A 15,608-nucleotide genomic window follows, 5' to 3' on the forward strand; every position below is an offset into this window, starting at 1 on the left:
CAGAGCTGTTGTGGTTTAAACTCCTAATTTTTTAAGGAACAGAACAAACATTCTGCATTCAAATAAAGCTTGTAACTCAAGATTTCCAATTTCTGACGAGGAGAAATCAAAGAACGTGCCACCTCAGCTTGGGATTCCAACTTGGAAAGATCAGAAGGCATCCTCAATCCTGAGTTCAGCACATGACAGCATTTCAACATGGCTGCTCACACCATTGTCAGTAAATAAAACATCACTTTAAATGAATTTATAGCAGTAAATACACCTTTTAAAGTATTTACAGCTTTGAGGAAGTAAATACTACATCATCATCATAATCTCATGATCACTAATGGGAGCTGGATACTTAGCTACTGTGTTGCTAACATCATGGAGGCGTCCAGATTTCCCCTCCAACTTTGCATGGAGCAACCTTCCGTGCAGTGCCCCCTAGTGGCTGGTGCGTAGCACCTTGGCTGTATCAGTAAATTTAAAAATAAGTTAAAACAAAAGGTGTTAGACTGGTACCAAAAGCCAGAATTGTGACACCCAAAGGCATTTTTGAGACAAAGTCGGCAAACAGTCTTATTTTGTCAATTTGGGTGTGCCGAATTCAAATCTGCAATATGCCGAGCTCTATCTGACCTCTGTTGACCTCTAGAGGTCATTGAACTTTGGGCCTGTAAACGTCTCAGCTGAACCCAGTTTCTCAGCTTTCTAAGGAATGAAATGTACTAAAATGATTAATGAAGTTAGCAAATGGCCTTGTTTGTTAAACGTTTGGGTGCTGAATTCATTTTTCATTTGTAAAACGACATATGACCTCTGATAACCTCAAGGTCATTAAACTTGGCCTATAGGCCTATGCATTTAACGGCATTTTTAAACTGACTTTACTCCCCCAAAAAGAATATGAACAGACAAAAAACAAATAGAAAGGAACAAATACAACATTAAATGCCAGTCCATGTACATGTGACTTACTTTTCACAATGAGAATGCCTCGGCGATCACCTTACATAACATTGCATTACATTTAGCGGTTATTGTTTATACAAAGCTACTGAAAAAAGGACAGATTCAGCAGCATACAAAATGTGGGGGCGTACAGGGTATACAGGTTCATCAGGGTTAGTATATATGAGAGTTTTTTTCCTTTGTTGTTTGTTTTTTGTTTTGTTTTAAACGGGGTAAAGCCTTTACAAAAAACAAACAACAAAGGAAAAAAACTCTCATATATCCTAACCCTGATTAACCTGTATACCCTGTACGCCCCCACATTTTGTATGCTGCTGAATCTGTCCTTTTTTCAGTAGCTTTGTATAAACAATAACCGCTAAATGTAATGCAATGTTATGTAAGGTGATCGCCGAGGCATTCTCATTGTGAAAAGTAAGTCACATGTACATGGACTGGCATTTAATGTTGTATTTGTTCCTTTCTATTTGTTTTTTGTCTGTTCATATTCTTTTTGGGGGAGTAAAGTCAGTTTAAAAATGCCGTTAAATGCATAGGCCTATAGGCCAAGTTTAATGACCTTGAGGTTATCAGAGGTCATATGTCGTTTTACAAATGAAAAATGAATTCAGCACCCAAACATTTAACAAACAAGGCCATTTGCTAACTTCATTAATCATTTTAGTGCATTTCATTCCTTAGAAAGCTGAGAAACTGGGTTCAGCTGAGACGTTTACAGGCCCAAAGTTCAATGACCTCTAGAGGTCAACAGAGGTCAGATAGAGCTCGGCATATTGCAGATTTGAATTCGGCACACCCAAATTGACAAAATAAGACTGTTTGCCGACTTTGTCTCAAAAATGCCTTTAACTCCTTAAATAAGCACTTTTTTGAATTTTGGTACCAGTCTATGTACTGTAATGCTCCTTCACCTAATATCTTTGCCTACCTTCAGCTCATATACCTTGAGCAGAGAAAAACAAAATGGCAGAGCAGATCAAGTCAGATACATCACTTTATCAAGTATTTAGAAGAAACAGAAATAGCTAAATAAAATAATATAATTGTTTTTTGTTTGTTTTGTTTTCCCCCCCAGTATCTCCTGTTCCACACTCCAGCCCAGTCGGTGGCAGTAATGCACCTTTAAGTTGGTTTGCCAACTGCCAAAAAAAAAAACAAAAGAAGAAAAAAAATAATAAAATGGCAGTGTGTTGCTGAACCAAAGGAGGATGAAATAAAAACTCTACTTGAAAACAAAACCCCAAAAATACAAAAAAAAGCAACAAAATATGGACTAAAAGTATTTGATGGTAAGAACGTATCTTTTTTATTTTTCAAGAATTTTATTATAGCATTTTTAACAAATTGCTACTTTCATTTCGCCAAATCGACATTTTGTATAAAGTTTTTATTTATCGAATTTGCAAAAAATAAAAATGCTCTGTTTCTCAAAATCCAGTGAATGTGGAGAGAATAAAACAGTTATTCAATTCAATCTCGTCGTACATGGATTATAGACAACTCAGTGCTACGCGCCTCATTGGCTCTCAGCTCATGTACAACTTGATTTTGTGGAATAACTGTTAAAGCTCAGAGGCAACGGTTTTAATTTTATGCACATTTGAAACTTTATATGTTAAAAAACCCTCTGTAATTTTCTTCTGGTCCTAAGAAGTATTGTTAATAAGTATTAATTAAAATAAGTTAGCGCGGATCGTGGCGAATTTCTGTTCAGCGATTTTCGTGACCACTCGGCGCGTGACGTCATTTAAGACAAACAAACCGCTTGAGTTGAGTCTACTTCCGTTGACTTACATTGCCGTTCGAATTGAGTGCAGACGTGCATTCAGGAATTTCCAAAGAAAACCCCCATGCCTTATTGTTGTGCAGTGAATTGTAACAACGGGACCGGTTCAGGAAGAAGCTTTTACCTTTTACCGAGAGAGGAGAAGAGGCGGAGAGAGTGGATTGGCTTTTTCCGAAAAAGGAGAAGAGGCGGAGCGAGAGAATTGTGCGCGTGAAGCCAGAGGGTTGGCTTTTTCCGGAAGAGGAGACGAGGCGGAGAGAATGGATTGTGCGTGTGAAACAAAATCAAGCAGTCAAAGAAGAAACGGAGCAGCAACGCTGAAGCAAAAAGGAGAAGATTGGAAGGAAACATTTTTACTTTTGCTTGCAACTGACAAGTCAAGAATCCTGAGGGATCCTGTACAGTCATTGTGGAAATGAGACAAAGGGATATTTCCTCGCTTAGAGTCGGCTATAAATAGTATAATGCCGCGGATGGCAGGCTAATGTGGCCTACCGGCACATGTACCTGTCAACCCTCCCATTTTTCCCGGGAAATCCCTTATTTTGACTTATTTCCCGCTGTCTTCCCGTTTTTTTATTTTCCTGAAAATATCCCGTATTTTCACAATATAAAAAAGTCGGTAGGTCCAGAATTCATGACGCGCCTCTGACAGGAGTTTACAGCAGGAAGTCGGGCCATGAATTCACGTCCCCGCCCTCTCAGGCATCAGTAATTACAGAACTACGTCCGGAGGCGACGCTGAGCAAGTGATTAGGTCCAGTGTTGCCAGATTGGGCGGTTTCAAGTGCATTTTGGCAGGTTTTGAACATATTTTGGGCTGGAAAACGTCAGCAGTATCTGGCAACACTGATTAGGTCTGAGGTGAAGATGGCGATGCTAATAGCTAAGGAAAACATTAGCCTCTCTTTCTTTGATGATTTCAATAAGTGCGTGGCTGGAATGTTCCCAGACTCTTCCATCGCAAAGAAATTTTCCATGGGGAAAACGAAAGCCTCCCAAATAATCAAAGGTAAGCTACACATGTTTACATTAAGTATGTCCTGGCTAAGACCTCATAAATAGCCTAGTGTAAACTAATTGGTGTATTAACTGTTTTATCCACTCATTGTCTATTTTATTTTCTATCTGAAACTTACCCATTTTAAATCACTCTTGGTTTAATATCTTATATTACTCTTTATTACTCTATCTATCTATCTATCTATCTATCTATCTATCTATCTATCTATCTATCTATCTATCTATCTATCTATCTATCTAGTGTTCCGAGGCCATGACTATGGTAAAACCATAATAAATTGCAATGGAATTGAATTTATTGACTGGTTATATAATGACCTTTCTTATTTTAACATAAGATACGTATTTTAGCCCTTAATTTGGGAAATAACTGGTACCACTGAAAACAAATAAAAATAAATGCATAGTTTATTCACAAATGCACTCTATAAACCATAAGCATACTGAGTTTGGGTCTTGGCTATCACCAACATGCACCAGAGTACAGGAAATCACAAATACTAGATAGAAAATTGCCCCCCATTCAACTACACACCCACTTTTGGTGAAGGGTATGACTTTCCGAAATTTTCCCTTATTTTGAGTTAAAAATCTGGGAAATATCCCTTTTTTTCAAACCTCAAAGTTGACAGGTATGCCGGCGCACTGTCCAGTAATCGTTCCCTGTATCCACTAGGGAGAGCGGTTTAATTATTCTTCAAAAGGGCTCTTATTTAGTATTACGGCAAAAGTAGGAATTTATCATAATTACCAGGATAAATCGTTTGGGCGTGAGTCTTGTTGAGGTCCGGGGTCGCCGCGATCAGAGTCGGCCGAGTCGCTGTCCGATTCCGAGGCCGCACGGTCAAACCAGTGAGCCACATTCACCGATTGCTTCGCAACGGCCATAGGTTCATACAGATACGGTTTCACCTCTCGATATTCAATGTGGAGAGTTCCTACTTCAAAATCGCTCTCGCTTTCAGACATTTTACACAACCTCTCTCGACCAAAGTCCGTACACGTGTGCTCAGTTCGCAGGTCAACACAGGAGCATAGTGGGGGGTGTTCTTTTTTTCTTATCTCTCCTCATGTTGTGTTTCCTTTTTATCTTTATCCCTGTCTTCCTGTTCTGTCTACCCTATGTCAATTGTATGTTGTATATGTACGGACAGGTTGACGGCTAATTTCGCTGGTACATGTGACTAGTGACAATAAAGGGCATCATCTATCTATCTATCTATCTATCTATCTATCTATCTATCTATCTATCTATCTATCTATCTATCTATCTATCTATCTATCTTAAATGACGTCATGATGACGGGCCCCTGACGGTGAAAGTGCACATAAGTGAGATGTAAACAAACCTTCGGAAATTGGGCAAAACAGTATATTTTAACCGTTTTATTAAATTTTAGGGTGCAAATTAGATACCAGGAAGGTTGAATTCGCTTTTTGGGTCGTTCTTCTAGACAATAAAGTTGATATTCTATGTTTCACCTCTGACCCTTGCCTATGACCTTTAATTGTGTTGCGCTTTTACATTTAAACATCTTCCCACATGGCTGGAGGGCGGGTGCAAATAAAAATATGTACTAAAAAAGAAAACTTAGTCCCACACACACCTCTCTAGAGTCCATGTTTGTTTATAGTTTATATATCAGAGCATTGGTTTCAGTTGTCTCACCTACACAGTCTTCCCCTATCTTCAGAAACCCCAAACGACACGATTCAGCTTCATCAGGAAACACCACCAGCAGGAGGCCTGAAAACGAGAGAATAACATGATCACACTGTTAACTCTGTGTTAACACAAAACAACAACAAGTGTCTCGTGTCTCTTGGGGTTTGTCCCTTCTGAGTGTGGTTCAAGAGTCAAGATTCAAAGCTTTATTTGTCACCAGCGTATCCACCGCTGGTAAAAAGGTGCGTGACAAGTTCTCTGTGTACCAAAGAAGCTGAAGCAGTTCACTCTCTCCTTCGGGGTCCTGTTGATCGCGAGAGCTGCTTTTGTCTGAGCTGTATTCTCACATTAGCAAAGCAAGCTGTACATGATCTCCACTACTTCCTTCCAAGCTTTATTTTCCTTTGTAATGCCTCTATACACATCTTGCAAAAGTATTCATCCCCCTTGGTGTTTGTCCTGTTTTATTGCATTCTTCTTCTTCATGTGTCAGGCCTGGCACAGGCATCGACGATCATGGTCTGCCAGTCAGTTCTGTTGCCAGTAAGGTGGATAAGATCATTATTGGTCAGTGAACTGTTGGTGGCAAAGGTGTTAAGGCTATTTGTATATGTCATTCTCTGTCTTCCTCTTCCTCGCTTTCCTTCAATTTTACCACTTAACACAAGTTTTTCTAGGCCGTCTTTTCTATTGATGTGGCCAAAGAAATCCAGTTGTCGTTTTCTGATTGTCTTAATAAGTGAATGTTTTGTTCCTGCCAGCTGTAGCATTTCTTCATTTGTCTTTCTCTTTTTCCAAGATATTCTCAGCATTCGTCTGAGGAACCACATCTATGTTGCCTCCAACTTCTTCTTTAAGTCATTCGTAATTGTCCAGCATTCGCAACCATATAGGAGGACTGACCATACGTATGATTTTAGTGTCCTTAGTTTCGTGTCTGTTGTGATGTTTCTGTTTATTGCATTACAAGCTGGAATTAACATGGTGGTGGCAGCATCATGCTGTGGGGATGTTTTTCATCTGCAGGGACAGGAAATCTGGTCAGGACTGAAGGAAAGATGGATGGCACTGAATACAGGGCAATTCTGGAGGAAAACCTGTTTGAGTCGGCCAGAGGTTTGAGACTGGGATGAAGGTTCACGTTCCAGCAGGACAATGACCGTAAACACACTGCTAAAGCTACACTGGAGTGGTTTAAAGGGAAACATTTAAATGTCTTGGAATGGCCGAGTCAAAACCCAGACCTCAATCCAATTGAGAATCTGTGGCATAACTTGAAGATTGCAGTTGAAGGAGTTGGAGCAGTTTTGCCTTGAGGATGTGCTAAGCTAATAGAGACACACCCCAAGAGACTTGCAGCTGTAATTGCAGCAAAAGGTGGCTCTACAAAGTATTGACTTTTTTTCTGGGGGGGGGATACTTATGCACACTCCAGATTTCTATTTTTTTCACCTTAATTATTGTTTGTGTCACAATAAAACAACAATTTGCATATTTAAAGTGGTCGGCATGCTGTGTAAATCAAACGGTGCTACCGTAACCCTCCAAAAATCCATTTTAATTCCAGCTTGTAATGCGACAAAACAGGACAAACACCAAGGGGAGGGTGAATATTTTTGCAAGACACTGTATATGATAGGATTAGATGACGCCATGGTTATAAGGCTTTTTTCCATTTTTTGCAATCAATGGGAACTCACTGCAGGTAGGAATTAAATTTGTGAGTCAGGAACTGAAAGAACATCGGCCCACACGCACCATCGGACGCGTCTGAGGAATCAGTCGAGCTAATTACAGAAATATTGGTCGTCTGAGGTTGTGTGTTTATGGTCTTTGCGTCAAGGTGCCACCAACACATACACATGCAGACATGCACGTACACACTCATATCAGCACACACACACACACGCACACACACATGCACTCATTTCAGCAATTCTATGAAACAGACTGAAACCACAGTGCATTTCTCTTTAGAACTTTCCACACGTTTCGCTTCTTGTTTTGCACTCGGGCACATTCTGCCAAGTCTCTGGCCACACACACGCACACACAATCACCCAGCTACATACAGATACACACAGTGTGTGTGCATGCATATCACCTCACGACAAAGCAGCAGAGAGAGGAAGTGCGGTCCAAGTGTCACACAGAGCAGGGTGCACACACACGTGCCATGATGTGTACAACAGGTCAGAATATTCCAGAAAACAACATTTCAGTGCACGTGGGTGTTGAAAGCACCAACCCGACAGTCTGCTCTATGTGACACTTAAGTTATTATCTCATCTCATCTCATTATCTCTAGCCGCTTTATTTATTAAAATATTTATAAAAAAATCATTTTTCCTGCCTGGAAAATATCACAGACACAGAAATGCTCTTTGAAACTTTCTCCAAGGGAATACAGGAATCTGCATCAACAAACCTACTCAAAATCAACCAAAACCAGCCAATATGGCTGTCTGATGAAACAAAACAAGCAGTCAGAAGCAAACACAAGATAAGGAAAGGAAAAGGACCAAATTCTGCTCAATATTTAAAATTGCAAAAGCAAAATCCAAAAAGCTAATCAAAAAAAAAAAAAAAGATCAAAGAAATTCAGGATGGGGTGGCACGGTGGTGTCGTGGTTAGCGCTGTCACATCACAGCAAGAAGGTCCGGGTTCGAGCCCCGTGGCCGGCGAGGGCCTTTCTGTGCGGAGTTTGCATGTTCTCCCCGTGTCCGCGTGGGTTTCCTCCGGGTGCTCCGGTTTCCCCCACAGTCCAAAGACATGCAGGTTAGGTTAACTGGTGACTCTAAATTGAGCGTAGGTGTGAATGTGAGTGTGAATGGTTGTCTGTGTCTATGTGTCAGCCCTGTGATGACCTGGCGACTTGTCCAGGGTGTACCCCGCCTTTCGCCCGTAGTCAGCTGGGATAGGATCCAGCTCGCCTGCGACCCTGTAGAACAGGATAAAGCGGCTAGAGATAATGAGATGAGATGAGAAATTCAGGATGACACTGAAAAACTAAGTTCTCTTCTGCCTCACAAACAATCCCATGCTGCCCTCAAAAAGCTCAAAACAAAGCCTAAAAATTTCAGCTGGGGAATCAAGGAGCAAAATGGCAACCTTCTAACCAGTAAAGGTGAAATACTTGAAAGATGGGCAAATTTCTCTGCAGAACTTTATGCAGATGATTCCAATGCTTTTTCGGTTGATGACTTTTCAGAAGATGAAATTCCTGCAATCTTGAAAAATAAAAATTGAAGCTGCCATAAATGCTATGAAAGTTGGAAAAAGTCCTGATCTTGATAAAATCTACTCTGAATACTTGAAAGCTGATGGGGAACCACTAAGGAACGCTCTCTTATACCTCTTCAACCAAATATTAACTACAGGAAAGGTACCATAAGCATTTAAAGAAGCTCTCATAGTTGTCCTCTATAAAAAGAACAGTCATCTTGAATGTGGTCGTCCAATAAGCTTGTTAAGCCACATATACAAAGTATTTATTACTATCATTGCAACAAGAATCAACTGACCAACCTGGCAGAGGAACCATAGAACAAATAATCAAGAAATCCATAGAATTCAACAAACCAGTATATATATGTTCAAAAGTTTGGGGTCACTCTGAAATGTCCTTATTTTTGAAAGAAAAGCACTGTTCTTTTCAATGAAGATCACTTTAAACTAATCAGAAATCCACTCTATACATTGCTAATGTGGTAAATGACTATTCTAGCTGCAAATGTGTGGTTTTTGGTGCAATATCTCCATAGGTGTATAGAGGCCCATTTCCAGCAACTCTCACTCCAGTGTTCTAATGGTACAATGTGTTTGCTCATTGCCTCAGAAGGCTAATGGATGATTAGAAAACCCTTGTACAATCATGTTAGCACAGCTGAAAACAGTTGAGCTCTTTAGAGAAGCTATAAAACTGACCTTCCTTTGAGCAGATTGAGTTTCTGGAGCATCACATTTGTGGGGTCGATTAAATGCTCAAAATGGCCAGAAAAATGTCTTGACTATATTTTCTATTCATTTTACAACTTATGGTGGGAAATAAAAGTGTGACTTTTCATGGAAAACACTAAATTGTCTGGGTGACCCCAAACTTTTGAACGGTAGTGTATAGCTTCATAGACTTCTCCAAAGCATTCAGTAGTGTGAAGTTTCCCTGTCTATGGAAATTTCTTGAAAGCACTGGCATCAACACGAGATGCATAAACCTACTAAAACTCACCTACGATAATTCATTCGTCAAGACTGATATTGGCACCTCTAGATCTGTCAATATCTTTAAAGGAGTGAAACAAGGAGATGTACTCTCGGCTATACTCTTCTGCACTGTAATCGCCGCAATACTCTCTACAACTGAAGGTGAATGTCAATCTGGATTCTCAATCAGAGGTCACCTCCTCTCCGATCTCAGCTACGCTGATGATATTTCTGGAATAAATTAATTCTGTCAGGACTTACAATCTTTTCTTAACTCTCTTGCTAAACATGCTGCAGAAGCCAGACTTTCTATCAACAAATCAAAAACAGACTGCATGACAACAGACAAATCTAATCCAGACCTCAACCTTACGGTATAATATACGGCAAACCAGTAAAGCAAGTTTCTGAATTCATCTACCTCAGACACAAACTCTCTTCAAAAAAAACGACGGAATGATAGCTGTGAACCATAGACTTGGACTTGGTTGGACTGCCTTTGATAAGAACAAAATTGCACTAACTTCAAAACAGATCCCATACCACATAAAATCAAGCATCTACAACAACCTACTGTATGTTCTTCCTGTAGTTTCATGTGGACTAGAATGTGTCAACTGGACTTCTGCTGCACTACAGAAACTGGAAGTCTTTCAAAATCATGTAATGTGACTTATGACTAACACCAAACTCTCAGACCATGTCAAAATCGAAACAAATAACTCAATTGCCACCAATCACCTCTGTCATCAAAAGTAAAGTTCTCAAACGAATGGATTATGGTGTCAGCAGGATCTGTTTGGAAGGCATGATTAATGGAAAGAGAAACAGGGGTTGGCAACTGAAGAGATGGAGAGATAACATCACAGCATGGACAGGTCTTGATATAAATTCCCTGAACGCTCTTGCCAAAGATCAAGATCTATGGAAGCAAATATCTCATGTTAGTGTGCATTCTGCCACAGGCAGAGGTAGCGGTTAATGATGATTATTTATTAGGCAAGTAACAATATATCATGCAACAATAAAGCATGATACAAATTTATGACGATTTGAATTGATGAAATAAAAATGGCTGTGTAATCTTAGGGTTTTTTTTCGCTGTAATTGCATTGTTTAGACAGCAGAGGGCGCAGTAATGTACAATAGCGGGAATATGAGTGACTTCACTGTAGGTGGAAGTAACACAGCTCTAATGCCGCAAAAACAATCAGATGTAAAATGTGAAAGAGCTGCTGTGTGATTGTGTACAAATAGATTGAACAAGAAATCGTTGCTGTCTCTCTTTGTACAGACTGCAGAAAGATAAAGGAAAGCGAATGGAGGCAGAACAAATGTTCATAAAGAATTATTTAAAAAGGACGACTTGTTATTCACTTTTTTCACTTCTAATAAAAGGAGTATTTTAGTTAATAGGCGATTATATTTTACTCCAATCTTTACAAATGTGGGTGAATAATTACTGTTGGTTATTAAGAAACTGAAACAAAAAAGGTTTATTTTTAATTTAACAAAAGGAATATTTAATTTGATAAAGAAAAGGGCAAATAATGTTGTATTTTTTGGCAATAAAATTTTCTTCATTTATTTTTTTAAATATCCAAAGATGAAACTCATCTCATCTCATTATCTGTAGCCGCTTTATCCTGTCCTACAGGGTCGCAGGCGAGCTGGAGCCTATCCCAGCTGACTACGGGTGAAAGGCGGGGTTCACCCTGGACAAGTCGCCAGGTCATCACAGGGCTGACACATAGACACAGACAACCATTCACACTCACATTCACACCTACACTCAATTTAGAGTCACCAGTTAACCTAACCTGCATGTCTTTGGACTGTGGGGGAAACCGGAGCACCCGGAGGAAACCCACGCGGACACGGGGAGAACATGCAAACTCCACACAGAAAGGCCCTCGCCGGCCACGGGGCTCGAACCCAGGACCTTCTTGCTGTGAGATGATAGTGCTAACCACTACACCACCGTGCTGCCTATTATTATAATTATTATTAAGTCAAGTCAAGTGTATTTGTATAGCGCTTTTAACAATAAATATCGTCGCAAAGCAGCTTTACACAATTTGAACGACTTAAAACACGAGCTAATTTTATCCCTAATCTATCCCCAATGAGCACGCCTGTGGCTTTATTATTATTATTATTATTATTATTATTATTACTATTATTAGTAGTAGCCTCAAGCAGACTCTGAGTCAAAGCTGGTGTCCGCTGTGCTGATTCACTTCCTGATTTCAGTCCTGAGTGCTGAACATGCTCCTGTGAAAATGTCTCACTCTGGTCTCTCTCTTCCCTTTCGATTCTTCTCAGTTCCCTCTGCAGTTGCAGCTGGACGTCATCCCACATCGCAGACCACAGCAGCTACCAGAGCGACTTTCTCAAGTTCAAGAAAGTGTCTCACACACACACACACACACACACACACACACACACACACACACACACACACACACACACACACACACACAGAGAAAATGGAGCCAAACTCCTGTCAAGCGTTTCCTTCATCAGTGAAATAACGGATTACGGGACGAAGCTATTACTCCTAATTGTGCCATAACCCCAGACTGACCTTTGACCTTTCACCCCTTACCCTAATCTATTATAAAATTCAGCAAGGAAAGTCCAGTGTTATAGAGGCTAGTAAGGGAGAACACAGACAAAATGTTGTGATGTCATAATATATGAGTGACATCACAGCACGCTTTTTTTTTTTTAAACAAAAAATGAATTATATTCATGTATATTTTAGTCTACTGCTCATGAAACCTCGGCCCTTTCCAACAAAGCGCTGACACTGGAGACTCCTTCCAGAAACGTTCCACAAACATCGCCAGTTCCTGTGAATGAGCTGTTACTATAGAAACCGTAACATATTAATAAGAAATGAGTGGATTGATTTGCAGCTGCACTACTGTCCAAAAACATTCCTCAACCCCTTCTGACCAATCAGAGTCCAGAACGCAGCAGCGCTGTTCTGTAACAGAATAATCTGATTATTATCTGATTTGGGCTTTTATTCAAGAGTTCATGTAAACACACGCAATATCTTTTCTGTGGATCTGTTAAACACACCACTGTTTCATTCTGTAAGCTTTTTATTTTAATCACTTTTAATCTGCTTTCTTTTAAACATAATCAGATAAAGAAAAGAAATAAACAGTAAAAAGCCTGATTTCAACACCACAGTCACTTTAGATACTGCACATCTGCAGACATACAGAGGTGAGTGCAAAAGTTCACGCACCCTTAAAACAGAAAGGTAAAAGGGAAAGAACTTTATTGTAACACACACACACACACACACGCACGCACACTGTGCTAGAGTTAATGTCACTTCTGAAACATGAAACGTGTTACTTCGTTGCTAAAATTATCACAAAAATGGTGAAAAAGTGTCTGTATGACAATAACAGATCGTTCCTTACATATCTGATGTTGATTAATTTGCTACTTTTAATTGGCTAAGTGAAGCAGTTAATTATGATATCACTGTGTGTGAATTCTCAAATCTGATTGGTCAGAAGTTGTGCATTAATTTTCTATAACTGCACGGTTCTGACAGCAGTTCTGGCTGTAACCTAAACGACAGGTGTTTTTTTTTTTTTAATTTTATTAATGTTCTTGTTCTTTATACATTACAGTTTCTATAGCAACAGCTGGTTCACAGGGACCTGTACGGCACACGCTCCTTTAAAAAAAAAGTTGTCTAACAAAGAAAAACCTATAACTGTTGATGCCTTGTAGGTTTCTGTTTGTTTATGCAAAACTTCTGGAAGGAGTCTCCAGTGTCAGCGCTTTGTAACAGTCCAAGGTAAAGCTGTAACTTTAAACTGTAACTTTACCCCCAACTCGGAACCCAACTTCACCCACTGCATGATTTTGAAAAAGACTAAAAAAAAAAAAGTAGGCAAGGTGTTGAGAAGGAGGAAGGGAGGGGTTTGAAGGGGAGGCGGGGTTGGTTGTGGGGTGTAAACTCCTGTGAATGATGAGTCTCGATCAACATCATTTTGAAAATGAGTGAGGTTTCAGAGACTCCCACTGAAGGGCGGGGCCTGGGGAGGAACCAGCTACATGTGGTTAGAGGTCTTTTTGTTAACACTTTTTTTTTTAAATAATAATTTCATGAAGGGTGGCACGGTGGTGTAGTGGTTAGCGCTGTCACCTCACAGCAAGAAGGTCCGGGTTCGAGCCCCGTGGCCGGCGAGGGCCTTTCTGTGCGGAGTTTGCATGTTCTCCCCGTGTCTGCGTGGGTTTCCTCCGGGTGCTCCGGTTTCCCCCACAGTCCAAAGACATGCAGGTTAGGTTAACTGGTGACTCTAAATTGAGCGTAGGTGTGAATGTGAGTGTGAATGGTTGTCTGTGTCTATTGCCGCTTTTCCACTACAAACGCGGCTGAGTCGGGCTGAGCCGTGCCGTGCTGAGTCGAGCTGAGTGGGGCTGTTGGAGTTGCATTTCGACTACAACCACGCTGAACCGTGCTGGCTGGAAGTAGGTGGGCACATTGGGTGGAGTTAGCGAAAGTGGGTGGACGTCACGTGATGTTGTTAGGCGGCGCAAACAGTGACATCAGTGACCTTTTAAGCGGTAGTCTCACGACCCGGATAGTAAACAATAAATATGGAGTCGTTAGTGTTGCTGGTCTTGGTGCTGTGGCTTGTTGTCACCGACAACGCCAACAGATACTGGCAAGAGCGTATAGATGAGACGAGGCGCATAAGGCTTCAGAAATCCTCGTAATTCGTAATTCTTCTTCTTCCGGGTTTACGGTGTTTACAGATCCCAGCGTGCTCGCGGGGCGTGTGTGGGCATGTGAGGACACTCCTCCTCACCAATCAGTGCACAGGGGAGTGTCTGCTCACGCCCCCAGCCTCACTCGGCTCAGTTTGGCTCGCTTCAGCCCCACTCCAAAACCGTGCGAGTTTTGGGTGCTAAGCAGGGCTGAAGTGAGCTGAGTCTTGCTGCTCTAAGGTAGTCGAAACGTGAGCCGTGTCGGGCTGAAGTGAGCTGAAAAAGGGTAGTGGAAAAGGGCCATAAGTGTCAGCCCTGTGATGACCTGGCGACTTGTCCAGGGTGTACCCCGCCTTTCGCCCGTAGTCAGCTGGGATAGGCTCCAGCTCGCCCGCGACCCTGTAGAACAGGATAAAGCGGCTAGAGATAATGAGATGAGATGATGTAGAGAAGTACCAACTGGTCAACGTTACATCAGCATCAGCCTTGCATGCTTCAGGATGATTTGAACCACTAGATGGCGTTTTGAGCCAATTTCAATCCGTAAAATTTCAGTTAATCACATTACAGTCATATCATTTAGTCTACAGCTCAACAAACACATTTAAGTACGCAGTACCTTTTTAAGTTTTCCGACATTTTCAGGACAGAGGAGTTTACGCTTTTTTGCAGTTTCTCTCTCAGTAACATGCGTAACAAGCTGCGTTTCTTTTTGTCGTATTAACTTCAAGAGACAGAATAAATAAAGACTGGTGAGGGAACAGCTGTTTATAGCTGCTATAACGTAAATGAGAACAGGAACTCACTCGTAGCGTTGATGTTCCACAACATTAAATGCCATTTTATCGCATGGAATGAGTTACTTCTGGTAAAATCATGCGCTCTGATTGGTTCCTTGGTGGGCAGAATTTTCCTGTAATGCCTGTGGGTGAGTACAGACTTTTTTTTTTCCAGGGCGTCGGCTTTCATTGTTGCAAAAAAACAAAAAATGACAAAGATTAATTGCAAATCAAAACAGAATCAAAAACGGCTGAAAGACAAACAAGAGTCACCACAAGAGTTATTAAAGGAAGAGCGTTCAGGAACCGCTAACAGAAGTTCAGTTTTGAAACCGTTAGCTGTTTACTCTGCCTGCGTGACTCAATTACGTTACAAATATGATGTGACTGAAAGCAGCATCATGCCTCATTATAATAAGTGTCTATTTTAATATTAGAAATTAAAAA

At 40.7% G+C, this 15,608-nt stretch overlaps 1 protein-coding gene across 4 annotated transcripts in view; it reads right to left on the minus strand.

The window, feature by feature from the left end:
• Window positions 1-15,608, minus strand: part of LOC132866483 (adhesion G protein-coupled receptor E5) — a 47,405-nt gene that overhangs the window by 22,411 nt on the left and 9,386 nt on the right. For all 4 annotated transcript variants that reach the window (XM_060899283.1, XM_060899282.1, XM_060899281.1 and 1 more), the window contains exon 2: window positions 5,436-5,513. In XM_060899283.1, the coding sequence (XP_060755266.1) occupies window positions 5,436-5,513 (78 nt within the window). The remainder of the gene's footprint in view (window positions 1-5,435; window positions 5,514-15,608) is intronic.

Source organism: Neoarius graeffei, chromosome 18 (assembly GCF_027579695.1).
Source record: "Neoarius graeffei isolate fNeoGra1 chromosome 18, fNeoGra1.pri, whole genome shotgun sequence".
In the NCBI taxonomy this organism is placed as follows: domain Eukaryota; kingdom Metazoa; phylum Chordata; class Actinopteri; order Siluriformes; family Ariidae; genus Neoarius; species Neoarius graeffei.